At 62.0% G+C, this 20152-nt stretch overlaps 1 protein-coding gene across 4 annotated transcripts; it reads right to left on the bottom strand.

Annotated features, from left to right (window-relative positions):
• Positions 1 to 2622: 2622 nt before the first annotated feature.
• TBC1D22B (TBC1 domain family member 22B) lies at positions 2623 to 18438 on the bottom strand. Of its 4 annotated transcripts, XM_050715285.1 has the most exons (14): positions 18294 to 18434; positions 13944 to 14000; positions 12633 to 12949; positions 11592 to 11771; positions 11021 to 11091; positions 10462 to 10590; positions 9964 to 10029; positions 9011 to 9125; positions 6110 to 6216; positions 5595 to 5670; positions 5174 to 5301; positions 4894 to 4989; positions 4386 to 4474; positions 2623 to 3887 (listed from the first exon to the last, which is right to left on the bottom strand). In XM_050715285.1, exons 1-14 carry the CDS (start codon positions 18347 to 18349, stop codon positions 3740 to 3742), a joined length of 1635 nt encoding a protein of 544 aa, XP_050571242.1. In that variant the 5' UTR covers positions 18350 to 18434; the 3' UTR covers positions 2623 to 3739. The 4 variants fall into 4 exon arrangements, with proteins under 4 accessions (XP_050571242.1, XP_035417413.1, XP_050571243.1 ...); XM_035561520.2 differs by having other exon boundaries at positions 2623 to 4474; positions 18294 to 18438; XM_050715286.1 differs by lacking the exon at positions 13944 to 14000 and having other exon boundaries at positions 2736 to 3887; positions 18294 to 18433.
• Positions 18439 to 20152: the final 1714 nt, after the last annotated feature.

Genomic DNA, 20152 nt, shown 5'->3' with positions numbered 1-20152 from the left:
CTCCTGCGGTGCAGGACGACGGGCAGGGAGGCTCGCCAGCAGATGGAGACAGGAGCCGAGCGAGCGGCCGCAGCAAGGGCTGGGCTCTGCAGCCTGGCTCCTCCGAGCATCTCCTTTCCCTAACGAGCATCTCCCCTAACGAGCATCTCCCTTCCGTCTTCCCTAAGGGGCATTTTTCCTCCCTGCACAGGGCCGTGCTGCTGCAGGCAGCGGCACACCATCAGGACCCTCTGTGGAGCCCCCGGTTTTGGCTGCAGCCTGCCCTCCGAGGAGAGACACAGGTACGGTTCCCATCCACTGCGAGCGCTCCCCGTGCAGGGCCAGCGGTGCAGATTTCCTGCTCTGATGCAAAACCCCGCTGGAGCCGAGGGACTTTTTTCCCTTCCTTTTCCCCACGCCGCTATCAGAGGACCACAGCACCACAAATGGCACAGGGGTGGTGTGCGCGAGGAAAAGGGTATTTGGGCTTTGCAAGGGGTCGGGTGGGTTAAAACAAAGCCTTGCCTCTGTCTCCACCTGAATTTAATTTAAAGGGAACAGCCTGAAGAGCTCCAACACGATACCTGGGGCAGCTGGACTTGGGCAGGGCTGTGAGCCTGATGGCAGCTGTGGCTGAGGGATAGGGAGGAGCTGCAGCAGCATTGGGTATGGCTGACCTGAAGGCCACAAAAAAACACACAAAAAAAAAGCACGGCTGTCCCGTGTGTGACTGCTCCGAGCACCCATCCTGCTCCTCCAGTGCTGCCTGGCCACAGGCACCATCCTGGGATGCCTCAGCCCTCCCGTCTGTGCCTTCCCAGCAGTCTTGCTGGGGCTGTCTTACTGCAGCTTTCATTCCTTAGCCTTGTAAAGCAGAAACAAACCCCGGCTCACGGTCCCCACCCTCTCTGGGCACAGCTTGACCCGACAGGATGGGTGAAGCACCGCATGGGTCGCTGCGAAGGCTTTATGGCAAAGTGTTCTGGCTCAGCGAGCGTTGCAGGTGTGTGAGGAGGCATTAAAAAAGGTGAGGTCGTAACTTTCTTTGTAATGTTTTCTACCTGTTGCAAGAAGCAGGGGAGAATGGGGATTTAGGAGCAAGCGGGGTTGCTGGGAAGGCTGCGACGCGGGAGCAGCACGCGGTGTCTTCCCAGAAGGAAAGCACCGAAAAACAGCAGCCGTGGCCCTACATCAGTCCACCCGCCTGTTCAGTTCTACGCTGGCAGTTTCGGTTGGAATTATCACATACTAATAAAATAGCTTCCCTCCACCTCCTCCTTTTCCTCTTAACAAATGAAATGATGACTTGGGGAATTACTCTGCGGCTAAAAGGTTTCCATGACAATGGCACCTTCCCGGCGCTCCAGCAGCAGCTGGCCCCAGCCCCGGTGCTCGCCCCCAGCTTCTCCCCGTGGGCCAGGGATCGGGGAAAGGAGCCCAAGGAGCCGGGTGAGGATGTTTAAGCTGTGGCAGGGCAGGGAGCCAGCCCTGGTGGTGGAGGTAGCCCCAAAGGGCAGGGTGAAGCGAGTTCGTGGGGTTTTATTTTGGGTAGTCCGTTAGCAGGGGGTGCAGAGCCTCCGCGGGGTTGTGCTGGGGGCCCCAGCAGCGTTGCCTGCAGCCCCTGGCAGCGTGCCCCCCCCCCCCCCCCCCCCCCCCCGACAACAGGTCCTGACAATCCCATGGGGGTAATAGGGCTGAGCCCCCAGTTAACACCCCGCAGCCCCATTGCAGTGCATGGGGCAGGGATTTAGGGGCTCGGGGCTGCCCCAGCCCCCCCCCCCCCGGCCATTTTCTGAGACCTCGGGCTGAGCCGATCCCCCCAGCCCAGCGGCCACCAACAAACCAGCGCCTTCCATAGCTGTGTAAAGAACCAGGCCTTTATTGCCTCACGCCAGCACCTCGAGGCTGCTGGCCTTGCTTCTCTCTCTGCTGGCCCCTTGCAGCCAGAGGGGACCATGGGGCAAAGCACCCTACTAAGCCCCCCCTTGCTAAGCCCCCCCCCCCCCCCCCCCCCGAACGACTGCTGCATTCCCCTGCACCTTCCGATGTCCAAATCCAGGTGGAAACACCTTTCCCGAGCCAGGCGCCCACGCAGAGCAAACCCAGCTCCCTCACAGCCCAGGCTCATCCACTCGTCCCCACCGGGCACGGTGTGGCTCACGCGCTGGCCACCAGGCACTGTCAGGACACCTGGGGGGGGAAATACGGGGAGAAAGATTCAGGGGGGCAGAGCAGGGAGGGCCAGGGAGAAGCGGGGGCCATGGGATGGAGAATAAAGCTCAAGCCCCCGTGCAGTCCCCGACCCAAGCGCTGCGGGGCAGCCCGGGGCTCTCCCCCTGCTGGGTTTTCAGTACCGCCACCCCCAGCCTTGCTGGGCGACCCCTTCTGTGTGGTTTCAATTCTCTGAAGAAAAAAAAACAAAACCACAATGCTTTCCCTCCCCGGAATGGTACAAAAAGGAGAATTTCCAAGTTTTATGGATAGGAAAACTGAGGCACAATGGAAGAAAACGACTTGCCCGCAGCCCCCTGGGGCCAAACAAGGACCTGACCCCCCCAGCCCCAGCACAAACACGTGCCAGACCACGCAGCTCAGCCCACAGTTGGGTTGTTTTGGTTTTTCCTTTTTTTTTTTTTTTCTTTTAATTAGTCGTGTCAAACTACCGACCGCCAGGTCTGTCTCGGAGAAAACAACAAAAGGCACACACGAAAATAAAGTCCAAATGCCTGGGGAAAAAAAAAAAAAAAAAACAAACTCCAGATCAGGAAAGCGATTTCTTGAGACACTGTTTGGAGTTTTATTGGCAACAAGGCTCTGCCTCCCACATGCTTGGCCCCGGCCTCACGGCCCGCTGCCTCTTCGCACCGGGCACCCCGACCCCATCCTGCCCCGACAAACCCCACTGGGGTCCGGACCTGTCCCCTGCACCCTCCCGCATCCAACCCCGGCAGGACAGGGCCAGGGCCCGCCTGCGGACGAAACCAGCCCAATAAAACATTCACAAGTGGTTTCAGTTAAGAACCGAGGGAGGTGAGGCCAGCCCCGGATGCGTGCACTCCCTGGGGAGCGCCGGGGGCAGCCAGCGCCGGATCCGGGACCATTTGTGCCCGGGAGAGCCCCCGGCAGCACTGGCACCACTGTGCCCTGCGGTGCCGGGACCGAGCACCGTACCCTGTATCTCCTCGCCCTGCTCTCCCCCAGCTCCCGCGCCCGCTGGGAGCTCCCCTCTCCTTTAAACCCCCAAATCCCCTTTGCGCGTGAAGCCTTGAGATATATCAACCGCACAACTCCCTGACAAACTCAGCACCCTAAAAACACAGTAGGGTAGAAATAGCTGTGGCTTGGGCTCCCCCCTCAGCTCTGGGGGGTCCAAAGCCCTACGACGCCGTACCCAGGCAGCCTTCACAGGTGTGGAGAGGATGGGAAGAACAAGGGATGCATGTTATAAATATAAAATCATATCTGCTACAAACAGAAGACTTATATTGTACATCTTTGACCCATATACACAAGAACACAATATACACAGAACGCCTTGAAGGAGCGGGGGCTTTGCAGGGGGCATTGAGGAGGCCCCCGCTCCCCCCACGCCAGGAGGGGCTGTACCGACAGCAGGTCGGTCGCAGAAGGTCTCGGCGAGCCAACGAGCATCATTCGAAGCACATGTGGGTGGAGTGGTCCCCCCGCCGTGCCCACCACGCCGACATCTGGAGGAAGGCAAAGAGGATGGAGAGGAGAGGGCAGAGCATGAGCAGCTCCCTCATGAACCCACAAAGCGCTCGGGGTCTTCGGACACTCGGAGTGAAGCCAGGCCCTGAGAAACTTCTTGCCCTGCAGCCCCAGGGAAGGTCTCCGGCCAGGCAGTCTCTGATAAGGCATTTTCATCTGGGAGCTGGATCAAACTGCATCTGAAGAGAGAAGGGACGGGGATGGGGCAGCGCACACAGGTGCGAGGCGGCGAGCACGTGTGTATGCGTGTGCAGCGGTGGGCGAACACGCAGCAGCAAAGCCAAGGCAGTCAACAGCTGGACAAGCCCTGGGCAGGGGTGGGAGAGGACAGGAGGGCTCCGTCCTTGGCTCGGTTTTTCTGCAAAGCTGCCCCCGAGCCCCTTCGAGCCTCTCTCCCTGGCTCGGGCCACCGGCACGGCATGAAATACTGACGGTGGTTGGAGTGGCACACCAGGCGCGTGGAGTGGCAGACAGGCACACAGAAGAGTTAAGACAAATCGATGTGAGCTTTGTACAGCGAGGAGCAGCTCCCGGCTGGAGTGTCCGAGGGACTTGGGACGACAAAATGCCACAGTGATCAGATCGGGCCAGGAGGAGGAGGCGGGTACAGGGCAGAGGGGGAGTTGAGTCCTGGCACCTATCGGCGGTAATGGTTGGGAGCGTCTGCAAACATGTACTTGAGTCTGTAGGCTTCAGCGAGCAGGAGTCCGATCTCTTCGTTGCCCCAGTGTATCGTGGGCAGGTTTTGTAACAACATTAGAAGGCCCTGAAAGAGGGGAAGATGCTTAGTTTGGGGCAGTCGAAGGCAGCATACAGCTCCAGAGCAAGCTCAGGGCACAGAGGCAGCAGCATTCAGTGACTTTCACTCGTCCAAAAGGCTCAGAGGCAGCATTAAGGAGTGCTCGTGTCCCGCTCTGAATGAGGGGAGCGCCTCAGATGCCCCCAAACCACGATGGGGCTTACTGAGACCGAAGCTTGAGCCCAGGCAAGAGCTGGCGTTTGATGTTTGCAGCCTCCAGCTGAGCACGGAGGCTCAGAAGTTACTTTTAGGCAAAGATCCCGAGACCAGATGATCTGGGAGCCAGTCCTGAGATGGTGGGTGACCAGGTCCACGCTGGGCTCCCACCTAGGGCAATTCCCTCCCCTCTTCCCCAGAGAGAATTACCCCCACTCCCAGGGACTTACTTGGAAGTCTTCCTCATCTAGGATCTCCTTCCGCCACTTGATCAAGAAGGCGGCGCAGACGTACAGGTGGAAATGCGAGAATCCCTCCGGCTCCGACTGCGGACAACAAAAAGCTCTGGGTCAGCTCCCGCAGCTCCGCTAGGCGCAGACGTCCGACTGTCCCCAGCTACCTGGGAAAGGCCCAGGGGCACGCTGCTTCGTTTCCCTCCTCTCCCTGCTGCACAAGACCTCCTCCCCACGCTGCACGGGGAATGAGCCCCGCAGCGAGCGGCCTGCGTACCTGGTAGGTGTCCCAGAGGCGGATGGTGCAGCGGAGAGGCAGCTCCCTCATCAGCAGGTTGTTCATCCAGCGGAAGGCGAACTGCAGGTATTCGACCTCGTACTTCCTAAAGTGGTTATGTACCTGCTCTGAAACAGCACGTTTCACTTACACACCTGGGGAGCACCGTGCCCGAGCTCCTGGGCGAGGCACTGCCCCCAGCACACCGGCTTCCTCACACTCCAAGGCTGAGACCTCCTCCCAAACGCCTCCGCTACTCACCCTGTGCTACCTCGCCAGCAAAGTCCCATCCCCAGGGGCTTTTTGGCCAACCCAAACTTCCACGCCTTGTAGGCGAGCATCAACCCCCCGTGCTAAGGGTGCTACTGGCAAAGGGAGCCTCAGGCAGCTCCCGCCCTGCCTGAATCCCCTCGTCACCTACCATCGATCCGGCTGATCAGCTCCTCCAGGGCTTTGACTTTCTTCTGGATTCCCGGCTGTGCAAAAGTGTAGTTATCCTGGGGGGAGAGGCTATCGGTCAGAAGCAGCAGATCTAACACCTAGAAACGACCCAGGCCAGACCCCCAGCTCTGCAGGAAGCCAAGGCAGCCACCAGGCAGCGAGACGTGGCTGCTGAGCACCAGGATCTGCCTGCTGTGAAGTCCCCGGTGGGACAGCACTGGTTGTACAACTGCAGCCTCTCATTTCCCCAGGACTGTGCCCCCAGATCAGGCCCAATGAAGCAAAAATCTCTGAAACGCTGGGACCTGCTGTCAGAGGACAAACATCCAGGCAGAGCCTCCTCGATTTTAAACGCCAGGGGTGCTGCAGGTCTGCCTGGCTACTCAAGGGCTGTGCCAGGGATACAGAGCTCTCTCACCCAGAGACAGAGAGAAGACAACGGTGCTGTACCTACCCCAAAAAGGGGGGGGCTTCCCTGCGGCCCCAGAGGCTCACCTGTATCCCGTCCAGCAGTTTGCTCATGCACCAGAAGCTGTCGGCTTCGATGCTCCGTAAAACATCCTGCGACAGGTTCGTCACGTCGAAGTTCTCCACGTCCTCCTCTGCAAAACAGATGGGGAAGAGAATCAGGAGGGTGGGGGACACCAGGGGGCTCACGGGGACAGCCAGGGGCTTTAAGGCTGATTGCATGCAGCTGCCCAACATCTCTGTACAGCAAAAGTTTCCAAGTTAATTCCAGCACGGAGCCTGACAGCAGTGCCAAGTACTGGAGGGACTGCAGAACCTCTCCTCGAGCTGGGCTAAGAGGAGAGCTCCAGCCAGCAGCAGCAGCCCCGTGCATGGAAGAGCCTTGCTGCAAGGGCCGCGTTTGGAGCAGAGAGGCCCCCGGGAGGACAGCAGCCATCGTGCCACTGGCACAGGCATCTATCTGCAGGAGCCGTCACCGCTAAATTGAATCAACGGATGGCAGGGCTGAACGGGCTCATTTCCAAACCCAGATGTTCGGAAATCTGAACAGGCATCTTTGATCCTGCTTGGAAAGGAGCAGGAGATGAAGAGGATGAGCTCAGGGCCACCGTCTTGGCTTAGATACGCTGCCACAAGTTGGCAGCACCGTGAAAACCCATGCCACCAGATCCTGGTGGCAGAGGACGGGATGGGAAGGGACGGACGGAGCAAACAACTCCAGCGCTGCTCCCACCTCTGCTCCTCAGCTGGGGCAGCGCTCAGCTCCGGAGCACGCTGCCCCACAGAGCTTTAGGACAGGCACAGGCTTCAGCTGCAGTAGTCTGATCTCATACTGCAGAAAGCTGTTTCCCAGCTGTAGGTCATCATCCAAAATTACCAGTCACTCCTCCGCAGCACCCTCAAATGCTCCAGGTAATTAGCAAGGCAGGCAAAGCCTCTGTGTAGCAGGTATCCATCTCGTTTCCTTATTAGCTTCCCCCAGAGCAGGAGGAGCAGGGACATGCTAAGGACTGGGTTGAGGCCACACGTGTACAGCCAGGACCGGAGGGAGGGGAGGCTCAGCCACGCCAGCAGCCCATTACTGGAGGTGAGGCTGCTACGTGAGACGCCAACAGACAGAACAGTAGGAGACCAAGGCGTCAGGCTGGCCTCGTGCCGAGCAGCTAACCCAAGTCTGTGAGCTCCCTCCTCCGCCTGCCAGCTCGCAGCAAGTCACACACGCACCCCACGGTCCCCAGAAAGCGGCGATGGCCCTGCCGAGGCAGCCCTTCAAAAGCTCTGACGCCCAAGGAAAGGCAGCTGAGCAGTGGGGCCAGCAGAGCGGGTCCCTTCTAACCTGAGGCTCTGCGTCCTGCGGACAACAAAACCGCTCAGGAAGGAGAGGAGGCACAGGAAACCCGATGGGTTAATGATGGAGCAAAAGGAGCTACACAGCACCGAGCGGTACCGGTTCTTTTCCGCCTACATTGCTGATCTTGTCCTCAAACTCAGCCTGCCACACGGCCAGGCCAGGAGCAGGTAACCACCGAGGCAGACGTACCTCAGGCTTCTGACCTGAAGCCTGGCTTCGAATCCCAGGCTCTTAAGACAGAAGGGGATGGGAGACGTTGCTGAGATGTTGCTTCACTAAATTCAACTCAAATGCAGAGGTCACAAGCAGAGGTTTTTTTTTTTTTTCTCCCTCCAGCACAACTTTCAAAGACAGCTGGAAGGCCACGCTCAGCGAGAAAGCTTCAGAGGATAAAAAGGGCTGGAGGATGGCAAGAAGCGTAGCCCCAGTCAGGTCAGTGCAGCACGAGCTCGGCAGCCACGCACAGAGGTGAGCCCCTATCGTGACCCCAAGAACACTGTGCGTGGTTAGGAGAAGTCATAGCAGGTACCCGCAGGCAGCACCAGCGCTTCGGGGCAGATCTCTTCCTGCACAGACAACTCGCTCTTTACCTCCCAGGAAAGAGAATTCACTGCAGGTGGTAGCAGAGCCCCACGCTGTGCTTTTTTTCCCTCCTTCGGACTGCAAGGAGGGATGGCAGGTCGCGGAGATCAGCCCTGGCCACACGGGCTACCACAGGGGAAACCAAGGTGGCTTTCCTCTTTGCGATATCCTCAAAAAGCCACAGACCACCACTGGCTCACAAAGCCCTGGCTAGAAAGTGGAAGGTTTCCAGTGACTTCAACGAGCTTTGGATCAGACCCTACAATATTTGTCAGGCAGGATTTCTCTGTCATTAATGGAGTCTTGGGAAATCCTTTTTCCTTCTCCTCGCGGTGAAAAATAAAGAGACTTTAGGCATAAGGATTACGGCACCCTGGCGTTTACGTCAGCCCCAAAACACAGCTAGCGCTGGGGAAAGAATAAAAACCCTCTACGTGAAAAGGACTTGAGCTCGGGCTGAAAGCACCGGGCTGACAAGAAAGCCACAAGCAGCAGGGAAAAGTCGAAACTCTCGGCTTGACAGACACACCTGTACTGGCAGCACAGGACAGGAATCGTTCTTTAAATGGTTTATTTTACATTCTCAGCGGGGTCTCTTGGTACTTCACTCCCCCTAGAGCAAGAGCGAGCTCCAAATTCAGGCTCTGAGGGGAAGATCCTCCCCCTCCCCCAGCTCTGGGCATCGGGCCTTTGACAAAACTCCCCCAGTGCCTCCGAGGCCCCATCCTCCTCCAAGCCAAGCACATTCAAATGCAAATCCCCCCTGAGCACTTCAACTTGCGAGGAGCTCAGCGAGGTTACGAAACTGAAGGCGATTGAAGCAGGCAGCAAAGATAACTCTGGGGTCAAGACGCATCCCCAGCGTGACCCCGGAGCTGCGGAAGAACACATCCCCTCCAGCAAGGCGAGCTGTTTGGATGCCAGCACCTCACACCATTTCAAACGCTGCGGTCGAGAGGCAGCTTCAAGCAGCGATCGTCACTTATGTCACTTACCGACGTATTCAGAGAGGAACACAACAAAGAATGGAGTGACCAGGTCATTGATGCCCTGCACATAGCCGCTGGCTGGGTGTCGAATGGCCCAGATAAACAGGATTCTTTCAAAGATCTAGGGGAGAAGGAAGGAAAGCAGGTACCTGCGTTAGCCGTGCACAAAGGGAAGGCAGAAAAGCAAAACTGCTAAGCTCAGGGAGCAAAGATCATGCGCTGACAGGCTCTTCTGCAGCAGTGTGGCCAAGGTAAGAAGCACACCAGCCCTAAGAGAGAACCCTCTGTGATCCACAGGTTCCCACAAAGCCAATCCACTCTTCCCAGAGGAAGAAGCCCCAGTCTCCTCCTCAAAGCCTCTGCTTGAAGAGCCGCAGACGGCAGCTTTCCAAGAGCCACACGCTGTGCTGAACGTCACACGGACACCTACGGTCGTTCTCTGGGCTCCTGGTGCAGCAGCTACCAGCACAGTGCTCCCAGCAAAACGTCACGGACCAGGACAGTTCCCCCACAGCAGCTTCTCCGCCAACAACCTCGGTCCGTTATTACCTCCTGGCCACCTCTCACACCCGGCCCTGCCCGGGTTCCTCACAAACCACTTCACACAGAAGTGGTTTTGTAGCAAAAACACGAGCGATGCCCTGCTCTGGTTCAAAACTGTGTTTCCAAAAGACAGCTTCAGGACTCCGACCAACCCTTGGCTGCGTTTTGTCAAAAAAAAAAAAAAAAAAAAAAAAGGTTGACCTCATAATCCTCAGTCTCTAAGGCTGACACGTTTCCCAAACCTGGGGCACAACCAGGCACTTTAAGCAGGAATTTGCTGATCAGAAGCCATCGGGAGCTGTCAGACAGGGAGATCCTACAAAGCTCACTCAGTCTGAGGGCAGCGCTGGTCTGACCCCGCACGCAAACAGCCCGACCCCAGGGCGACGTGGGGCAGGAGCCTCGCTCCCCCTTACCTCCTGGACGAGCGGCTGCTGGAAAAGGGGGATGAGCGGGTTGGTCCTTGGAATGTCGATGTGGATCTGGAAAACAGCCCGGGTTATACGCACCAGCCATACTTCCAAGGGGCGCAATAACAACACAGGCCACCCTGCAGTACCCCCCAGGCAAGAGCTGGGCTTGCTGACAAGCATTGTGAGGGTACAGATGGCAGCTGCACAGAGAAAGCCGTCTACAATTTTATCTCCAGTCTCCTTTGCTCAGGTCTGGTGATCAGAGGTGGGCTGGGAAAGAGCTGGGGCCTGAAATCCCGTTATTTGGTCCATTAAGGGGAGGATTAATCCAGAATTTGTAAGGAAAAGGACAGAAACGCGGTGCCCTGTCCCTGAGGAGAAGGCTCCTAGTAGCTAACGGGCAGAAGTCAGCCTAGCACGACCCCAAGCGCACGGGCAAGCAGCAGCCAAGGGGAGGAAAGGGACGCAGCGGGGCAGAAAGCCGGGCAGAGGGGGGGGTACCTGGCGGTAAGTATCTTGGTGGTGCTCCTCGTTCCGGGAATCGTAGTACTGCTGGATGAAGCCAAAGTACTCCTCCCGCTTGCGCTGCAAAGTCAGCTTCCGCCGCTCCATGTTGGCGGGGAGATAACCCTGCGGCAGGAAACCCCACGTCAGGGCAGACCCTCAACCCTGGCCACGAACCAGCCCCTGAAATCCCGCCAGGCTGCTACGCACCTGGAAGCGTCGGGTACGCGGACCCTGGGGCTGGGGAAACGAGCGTTTGTGGGTTTGGGCTTTTTCCCAGCCCCCAGTGCCTTTTCTGATCTGGCACAACCCAACTTGCCAGGATTCGGTTTCCCAAAAGAGAACAAACCACGTTCCCAGCGCCTGCTCGAAGAGGATTTCGGCAATTACGCTCCCTGGCCGAAAAACCTACAGCTCCCCTGCAGGCTGGGCACAGGAACAACACGAGCAAACCCGGCCCTGGGACACACGAAGGCGTAGGAACGCGTGTCCCTAGCTCAGCCCAGGCTGCCGGATTTCCCCTCCCGACTCCCGCGCCGCAGCTGCGAGTACTCACTGAGAGGAGACGCCACGTCACGGGCCGGACCTCCCTGGGCACGCCGGGCCAGCTGCATTTCCTCAGCTCATCTGCAAACGGACAGTGGTGGCAATGGATTAGATCCTAGGCACGTCCAGGCACCACTACACCTAGAAGGAGAGGAAAGCCCAGTCTGCTCCTGCAGGCTCCGGAGACGCTGCTGAGCCTCCAGGAAGGCTCCAGGTCGGCAGCGACCGGGGACGTGGGTGTGCAGGGACGCTTCCAGCTCGGTGTGGGCTGCCGGGGTTCCGAGCCACCGCTCCCCTCACAGCTGGGCTCGGCTCTCACGCAGAACCCAACAGCCCCCCCCGTGGCCCCAGCATCATTTGCGAGAGGGAGAAAGGCCGGAAACAGGCAGGCAGCAGGTGGAAGAGGTTATCGTCTGCCAACAGAGCGATTCATGCAGCTACCCCGCTTGTAGCATCGCTGGCAGGAGCTTTTTCCAGCCTGGAGCAGACGCTGTTTCAACCTGAACCGTGCTTTTTCCACGGGTCCCCCCTCCGCCTCCTCCTCCCCACCCACAGGCGCCCCCCCCCCCGTTGCCACTCACCCAGGTCCGTGTTGTGGCTGGAAAGAAGCTGCCGGAACTTCTCCAGGCGGGTTTTCTCCCTCACCGTCATGGGGGGAGCACCCGAAGCGTTTTGGTCGGAGATTCGGGCGACGAGAGGAATGACGGGCCGGAGGGGGAGGGACTGCTGCTTCTGAAGGGGGGTCCGCACGCAGGCCTCCTCTGCGAGGAACAGAGGCCGCGGTGAGAGCAGGAAGGGGGCAGCACCTCTCCGACCCCACCGTGCTCCGCTGACCCCTGCCAGAGGCTCGCCCCTGCAGGTGTCGCCTCTCTTCCCCAGTCCCAGCGCACAGAGCACTGGTGGCCCACTCTGATGGCTCAGGTGGCCCGCAGAGATCTGCTGTTGCTCTTCCATCGCTCCCCCTCATTTCTTTCCCTTCCTTCCCCCTGCATCCCTCCAGACGTCTCCCCGCCCGCGGTCAGACCTCCCCCACCACGTGCGAGGAGACGCGGGCAGGACACACGAGACGAGGCAGGAGGAAGCTGCGGGAACCCCAAAGGAACTGACCTCCGGATCTGCCTCTCTCATCTCTCATTTAAACAGCGACTGAGCTAATTGCGAGCGCAGAGGGAGGCAGCGGAGGGCTGCCAATGCCACCTGCTGGCAGCGGGGACCTGCTGAGCTACACCCAGAGCACGGCCCGGGGCAAGGCAGAGGGAGCAGGGGCTGATGCCTGGTTCCCTGCCCGAGCCGTACCCGCCGGGCTCTACAGGGCTCCACCCCAACCTCGATTAAAGGCAGCACATCGCGACCAAGAATTTAACAAACTTCCAAAACCCCTGAGAGCCCAGAAAACGGGATCCTGGAGGACACGGATGCCTGTATGCAGGATATCGAAGCAGAGACCGAAGCGGAAGCGGAAGAGAACGGTTCCTTGGAGCACAGGATACTACGAAGGAGCGAACGCCGCTGTTGGGCACACGCGTTGTGCCCCAGCCTCTTGGCCACCACACACGAGAAGCAGCGAGAGGCTGGGCTCAGCAGTCAGCCGGGAGAGCGCAGGAGCCGGAGGCTGCTCTTACCGGCCGTCCTGGAGAGCTGGGCCTCGCTGCTGGACTTGACGACCTTGCAGTTGGTGGGCACGTCGCTGAACGCAGACGGGGCCCGCTCGGGCTTCGCCCGCAGCTTGCTGTGGTTCTCCAGGACCTGGGCCGCCGCGGCCTTGGCCACTTTAGAGTTCAGAGTTTGCAAAGAGGAGGAGGAGGAGGAAGAGAAGTCCTCGTCTTCATCGTCGCCGATGTCCCAGGCATCGCTGGTGTTGCGGGCGAACTCATGGAAGCTGGAGGCCTTCTTGCTTTTCATGGGCAGCGCGTTGACCTTGGAGCGGTCCTTGATGAAGCTGGAAGCCAGAGAGAAACAGCGTCAGAGCAGTGCCGTTAGACCAGCCTATTTTCTTTCCTTCCCCGTGTCCTAGCTCCAAGGAGGCTTCTTCCAGCTTCCTGGTTGCTCCTCTCAAACGCAGGGCATGCGCCAAGCCTCTCCAGCCTGCCCGAGCCGGCGCGCTGTCAGGGCACGGAAGGCCACGGTGCCAAGGAGCAGCTGGAGAGCTGCCAGGCTCCTCGGCTCAGAAGGGCAAACGAGAGGGAGGCGCGCAGCTCCTCCAGCTCTGCCTCCCCCGCCTCCCTACAACAACCCAGGTAGATTAACACACAGAAAAAGCCCTGCGACCCGGGGAGAGGCATGGCAGAGCCCGGACAAAGCCCGGCTGCGCCCCTCGACGCTGCTCGACACTCCCAGGGGACCGACCGGGCTGTTCCTTCCCTCGGGTGCAGGAGGAGCCCTGGCATTCACCCTTACGCCGCAGAAGTCAAGGTCCACCGGCTGAAGCGTCACAAAGAGGGGAACCGTCACCGCTACACGGCCCGGACAGGGACGAGGAGGCCGCGCAGAGCGGCGCTGCCTCTCCCCGCGTGCTGCCATCCTGCTGCCGGGCGCCTTCACCTCGCCCTTCCCACGGCTCTTCCCTCTCCAAAGGGCACAGGCACGGGCGCTGAGGAACGTGCCCGTCTCCTTCGCTGTGTCTGAGGCAGATTTCTGCCTGCAAAGGGCGCCAGCAGGTGAGATTCCCCCGCAAGCTTTCACAGAGCCCAGGGCAGCACCGCACGCCCCTGCTGCTCTTTCTCCACGTGCCCAAACCCCGCGGGGATGCACAGAAGCTGCGGGGCCATTTCTACATTCCCAGCAACACGGACTGGGACAAGGACTGCCAGCGAGAGGGAGGAAGGGGAATATTTTAATTCCAGGGGACGCTGGAGCCCTCCACCCGCCGCAGGACCGAGCCCCAAACCTGCACGGCAAACGGGCTGCGTCCCCGGGAGATACGCGACACTCACTTTTTGGTGAGGCGGGGATCCAGAGGAGGATGCTGCGCTCCGTAGACAGGTTGAATGCTGCAGGAAGAAAGAAAAAGGAGACGGTGCAAAAAGCCACGGGGCACCACGAGCGGCCTGCTCAGCCTCGACCGGGGCCACGCTTCTTGCGCGCTTTTGGGAGCCAAACGCGGACCGAAGGCAACTTCAACAAAGCTTCCGCCTTCAAAGCCTCAGATCCAAAGCGCCGCAGTCAGCTGAAGATTCGGCCTTCGCAGCCGCAAAGAGAAGCCTTGTTTAAACTCTTAGGTTCTCTCCAGCCTGAGCTGGGATTTGGGATCTCGAGCCGGGGGCAGAGACCTGCTCCGTGCTGCACCGCCGCCTCCCTCCCCCTCACCCCGCGTCTCGACGCCCACCCCAAACCCCGAAGTTCAGTCTCTCGTCCCTCAGAGGGCTTTGCGCCTTTGGGATTTCACACTCCTGAGCCGGGGAGGGCTCTGTCCGGTGACGCTGGGACACCTCAGCGCTCGAGGTTCGCTCCCCACGCCGACGTTCGGGCTGGCAGCCAGCACCAGAGCCGAGCAGCCGCCGGTACGGTCCGGGGTTCGACGCGGGTCCAAATCCCAGCTCAACCAGCCACCTCCCGCGCGGTCTGCTGTGAGACGCGTCCCCGGCCCTGCCTGCGAGGGGACAGGGAGCCCGAGGGCTGCACGGCGAGCATGGCCTTGAAAAGGAGCTGGCAGACACGTGCGCCCCGCTACTTTTACAGGCTCTGGACGCGAGACGGATCCTGAGCCGTGAGCTCCCTTTGGGTAACTACTCACAGCCGCCCCCGCCCCGCAAACCAAGCTCGGGTCTGGGGGAAAAACAAGCCCTTCGCCACCCCCTGGCACACAGCTCGGGGACGAGGGCCCGTTCAGAGCTGGCACACGAGGGACAAGGCTCCAGAGCCGGCCAAGCTTCCGGGAGCTGCAGGTGGAGCACGGCAGGGAACCGAGCGGAGCCCGGCCGTGCCGGAGGGGGGCCGCAGCCTGGCGCAGCTGGAGACGAGCGGGTGGCGGGGAGGCGGTGGCAACGGGTCCGGGGGGGACACGGGAGGGACGTGGAGACCCGGGGCAGGGGCTGGAAATGAGCGCAGAGGAGAAGGGGCTGGCGCTGGAGGCCGGCGAGGGGTGGGCTCGCTGCGGCGGCGGCCGTGCTCCGTGGCTGGGAGCGCTGGAAAGGCTCGCCGCGTTCACCCGCCAGCCGTCGAGCCCGGGGACGAGTCTGCTGGGTAATTAGCATCGGGGAGTCAGGGCAGCTGCTAAACAGAGGCGCCCTCGTGGGTGGGCACGGCGAGCGGAGTATCGGGAGTAAGGAAAACGCGCGCACACACACGCACGCACACCCCCCCCCACCCCGAGACGGGCGCCGCTTCCGACTGACTCGCGGCAGCTCCTCGCAGCAGAGCCTCTGCGACACCCAGCGCCGAGCTGGCAGCACCTTGGGTTGGGAGAGCGGGCACAGCGCTGCTCTCCGCACGGGGACCAGGAGAAGCCCCCCCGACCCCGCTGCCAGCAGGGGAGCGCTCCGGCGAAAACTACACACGGGTCCGCACGCCAGCCGCGGGAACGGCGTGAGGAAACCCTTCCCTGGTGCTCCGAAGCAGCCGCTCGACGCCTTCCCTGCTGGCAGGGGGTCTCGTCTCTCCCACGGAGCTCTCTTTACAGAGCAGAAGGTTCCCTGGGCTGCTCCGAGAGCACCGGGCTGGGCTCCCAGACGAGCAGCCGAAGGCGACGTCTCGCTTCCAGCGGGCCGAGCCGGGCGCCACCGTCCCGCATGGGCGAGCGCCGCTGCCGCACGGAGCGGCTGCCTTCCACGCTTGGACTGCTCGGGTTTGCTGAGTTCCCCCCCCCCCCCCGCCCCGTGCACACCTACGCAGAGGTTGGCACACGCAACCCCCCTACGGAACGGGCTGGAGAGGAAGGAGAGGCGGGCACGCGCGCACACGCAGCGCTGTCTGCGTATAGAAGTAAACAAAGCAGCTGGGAAGGAAGCAGCGCCAACGCTGAGACTCACGGCAGGTGACCTCCGAGCTGGGCAAACACCCACAGGTGCCAGGTGGCACGTTTGGGCCCGCGGGGCGCCCCACGCCTGCTCCCGTCCCCGTAACCGACCCGAGCAGGTCCCCGAGCTCCACACCAGCACGCCCCGCGTCTGCGGCTGAGAAACCCGAGGCCGGGCGGCCACGGCGCCCGGCGGCACTCGGCGAGCACTTCATTTACTCACCCTGCTTCTGGTTTTCCCCTACCGCGGCTCGAATTCGCCGTCTCCGAGGCTTAAACCCTGCCTGCGGCCGTCTCCGCCTGACTCGCGCGCGGGTGGAAGGCTCGGGGCAGGTGCCACGCCGCAGCAAGCGCCCCTGGGGAGGAGGCGAGACCTCCGCCGCGCTCCCACGCTGCCGGGACACGTTCCCCTGTCCTGCTGCAGCCTGAGCCCTGCAGGACGAGGCCGTTTTCCCGTCCCCTCTACATTCAGCGCCCGGTACAACCGGTGAGCCAGCTGTGTTGCGGTACCGGTGCCACGGGGATCTCAGCAGGGCCGGGGTTCCTGACACCGCAGCAGGAATCGCGCCCACAGAACCTCGGTGCCGTCCCAGAGAACTTACCCGAGCAGCTTCTGATCATCCCCCCCCCCCCTTTTTTACACCAGCATGTAAGTAACACACACAGCGCCTTCCTGCCCACCTCTCTGAAGAGCAGGGAATAAACATCGCATAGGGCAGCGCACGGGACCAACCCGCCAACGCAGCCCAAAAAATTACAGGGGGGAGAGATCCCAATGCAGGAGCCACGGGGCGACACGGGAGACGTGGAACCACGCTCACCGCTTCTGCCACGAGACCCTAAATCAACAGGGGAAAAAGCACCAACTACAAGCGCGTAAGCCCAAGCGACCCCATTCGCCCCACCGCGGCAAATGAACCCAGCGCGGCCTCCCGGTCGTCCCGAAGCCTCCCTCTGCCCGCCTGTCGGGCCAAGGGAAGGAGGGAGCCAAGAATCTGCAGGGGGAGGCCTTGCAAGGTTCACACCGAAAACACAAGAGGCAGCTCCACGCCCGGTGACGTCCCACCTCCGCTTTCCGTACCGCTGCTGCCCTTCGGGGCCGGGGCCCGAGCCCTGCCCGTAAGCGGTCCTGGAAAGGACGGCGCGCGGGGCATTTCGGGGCCGGTTAACGCGCCTCCTCCGCCCCGCAGGACAGCGGGGGGGGGGGGGGGATTTACGAACCTGTCTGGAGGCAGGGGAGAGCTCTGCCAAGGGCTCGTCGCTGCAGCGCGTCGTCCGGGCAGGGCCGCCTGCCTCCCAGACCGGTTCACCTGGCTGCAGCGTCCCAAGGCGAAGCGGCTCCGAGGCAGCAGCTCGGGGCGAGGGCTGCGGGCCCGGGGAGGGGAGGGGACGGGAAGGGACCCAGGGGCTGCGCGGCGCCGGCCTCCCCCGGGTGAGGAGAGGGGGAAACGCGCCGTGCCCCGGCCGGGCTGTCCCACCGAGAGCAGGGTGCCGGAGCGGGAACAGAGCCCGAGCGAAAACCCAGCGGGGAGAGCTTTAGGCGGCCCGGCGGGATGGAACGGGTGATTTCGCACCGTGCCCAGACACCGGGAGAGGAAGGGCAGGGTTCAGCTAAGGCAAACGAGCACGAAGGCGGCCCGAGGAGCGCCAGACGCGCACAGAACCCCAGAAGGCTCCTCGGAGCGGGGGCGTCCCGGCCCCACACCCCCCCCCCAGGACACTAGGGTTTTGTGTCTGGGGCAAAGGGTTTGCAGCCCCCCCCCCCCCCCCGGTGTGCCCTGCTCCCGGGGCCAGGCAGGGAGCGACCCCGCAGCACCACCGCCCCCTCGTCCCGCAGCGGGGTGCCCTCGGCTCCCCGCGACGTCCCCGGGTGAAGGTGGAGGCGTCGGTGGGAAACTTGGGGGGGGGCCTTAATGAAAAGCGGGGGGGGGGGCCCAGCAGGGGGCTGGGGTCTCCTTGGTGTCTCTGTGCAGGGTCTCGGGGGGGGGGGGGGGGGCTGAAGGCCCGGCCCCCCCCCACCCCAAACCTTGGGGCCCCCCCTCAGACCTCCCTGCCCCACAGCACCACGTTCCCCCCCCCCCCATACGCCACTCCCCTCCTCCCCAAAACCCTCCACCCTCCAAAAAACCCCACAACCCCCCCCCAAAACCCCCCCCAAAAAAACACCCCCCCAAAAGCTCCACAGACCCCCCCCAAAAGATCATAACTCCCCCAAATAAACCACAGCCCCCCCCCCGAGACCCCCCCCAGCCCCCCCAAGACCCCACAGCCCCCCCAAGACCCCACAGCCCCCCCCGCAGCCCCGTTACCGGCCGGGCCCGTCGCTCACCTGCCGGGCAGCTTGGCGCTGCGCTTCCAGAAGTGCCGCCCGCTCTCGGCGGCCATGGCCGAGGAGGGGGGGGACGGGGCCGGGCAGGGCCCGGCCGGCCCCGGCGCAGCGGCGGAGCGCTGAGAAGGCCCCGGCGCCCCCCTCCCCGCCCCCCTCCGCCCTCACCGCCGCCCGCTCGAAGCCGCCGCCGGCGCCATTTTGGTTGCGGGCGTGGAGAGCGCCGCCATTGGTCGCCCGCGATCCGGTTCTGGAGGCCGGGCCAATGGGGAGCGGGGAGGGGGAGTGACGTTGTACGGGGAGGGGTTGGGGAAGGAGGGGAGGGGGGGAGTACTTGTGTGGGGGTGGGATGTACCATCTCGGCTGCTGGGGGGGGGGAGGATGAAAGGATGAACCATTTCGGTTACTGTGGGGGTGGGATGAACCATCTCGCCTGCTGTAGGGGGGGAGTGGGGAGGAGTATATAGCTCCGAGGGGAGCCGGGGGGGGGGGGGACTGGCAATGGGCGCTGTGGGCGGGAGGGACCCCCCCCCCCGTGAGCCCCCGCCCGCCCCGCGCATGGTTGGGCGGGCAGGGTTAAACAGCGCCGTGAGGGCCGGGAGAGACCATTCCGCTGCTCGGGGTGGGGGGGGCGCCGGCAAAACCACGGAGGGGAGGGGGAGCGGGTTAAACCACCCGCGGCGCGACGGGGGGAGGCGGCGGCGGGCTGAACCATGAGGGAGAGGGGGGGGCTGAGGGGTGGCGGGGTCCCCGGGGTGCCCCCCCCGGTTGCCATGGCGCCCAAAGGGATGGGGGGGGGGGGGTCGGGGGCGTCTCACTGAGCCCCCAGGGGACGTCCCCTCGTAACGGGGGCGGGCGTTATAGGGGAGGCCTCAGTGAGGTGTGAGAGGTCACCTGGTGAATAAACCGGGATGAAGTGGAAAAAAAAGCGCAGGTGTCAAAACAAATAGAAACAGAGTCATTAAATCAGTAGGGTTGGAGAAGCCCTCCAGGATCACCTGGTCCAACCGTCCCCCTGCCACCGCTGTCACCCACTGAACCCTGTCCCCAAGCACCACGTCCAACCTCTCCTTGAACACCCCCAGGGACGGGGACTCCACCACCTCCCTGGGCAACCCGTCCCAACGCCTGACTGCTCTTTCTGAGCAGAAATGTCTCCTCATTTCCCACCTGAACCTCCCCTGGCACAGCTTGAGGCCGTTCCCTCTGGTCCTATCCCTGGTTATGTGTGAGAAGAGGCCGACCCCCAGCTCCCCACACCTTCCTCCTTTCAGGGAGTTGTAGAGACCAAAAAACTAAACACAAAAATAAAGAAAATAACCCCCCAAACCTTCCGAACCAAAATAACACCCCCCCAAACAGCCTCTGTGGTGACATCATGGGACCCTGGCAGCCCCCTGGCATCCCTGAGGAGAAAACCCCACCATGGGGGCAGCCCCTAGCACCAGGCCTCAATGGCGGCAGGCGCAGGCCACATTGTGTCACCAAAGGCCTTGGGGACATGGGGACGTCCTGCTCCTGGGGGCAAGGCGCAATGGCCCCTTGCTGCCTTGGCCTCAATCAGCAGCGCCTGGTGGCTGGCAGGGCCATGAGTCAGTGCCGCACCCCGTGCCTCAGTTTCCCCTGCCTGCAGAGGGCAGGGAGCCCCTCGGGGATGCCTCAGGCGCTGGGACACCCGAGTCAGTCAAGGGACGGCTGCCACCCCCCAGCCCTGCTGTCCCTGTCCCCTCAGCATCTCCGCCCGTCTCCGCCGAGCAGTGTGGGGAAACCCTTCGGGGTGCGGGAGGGCTGCGTGTGCTCATAAAGGGAGAGGAAAATAAAAATAGCAGGCACGTTTCTGCAGAAAATTATTTTTTTTCCGA

Source organism: Cygnus atratus, chromosome 24, assembly GCF_013377495.2.
Source record: "Cygnus atratus isolate AKBS03 ecotype Queensland, Australia chromosome 24, CAtr_DNAZoo_HiC_assembly, whole genome shotgun sequence".
NCBI lineage: Eukaryota > Metazoa > Chordata > Aves > Anseriformes > Anatidae > Cygnus > Cygnus atratus.
The sequence above is the reverse complement of the archived record's forward strand: the minus strand, read 5'-3'. Positions and strand labels throughout refer to the sequence as shown.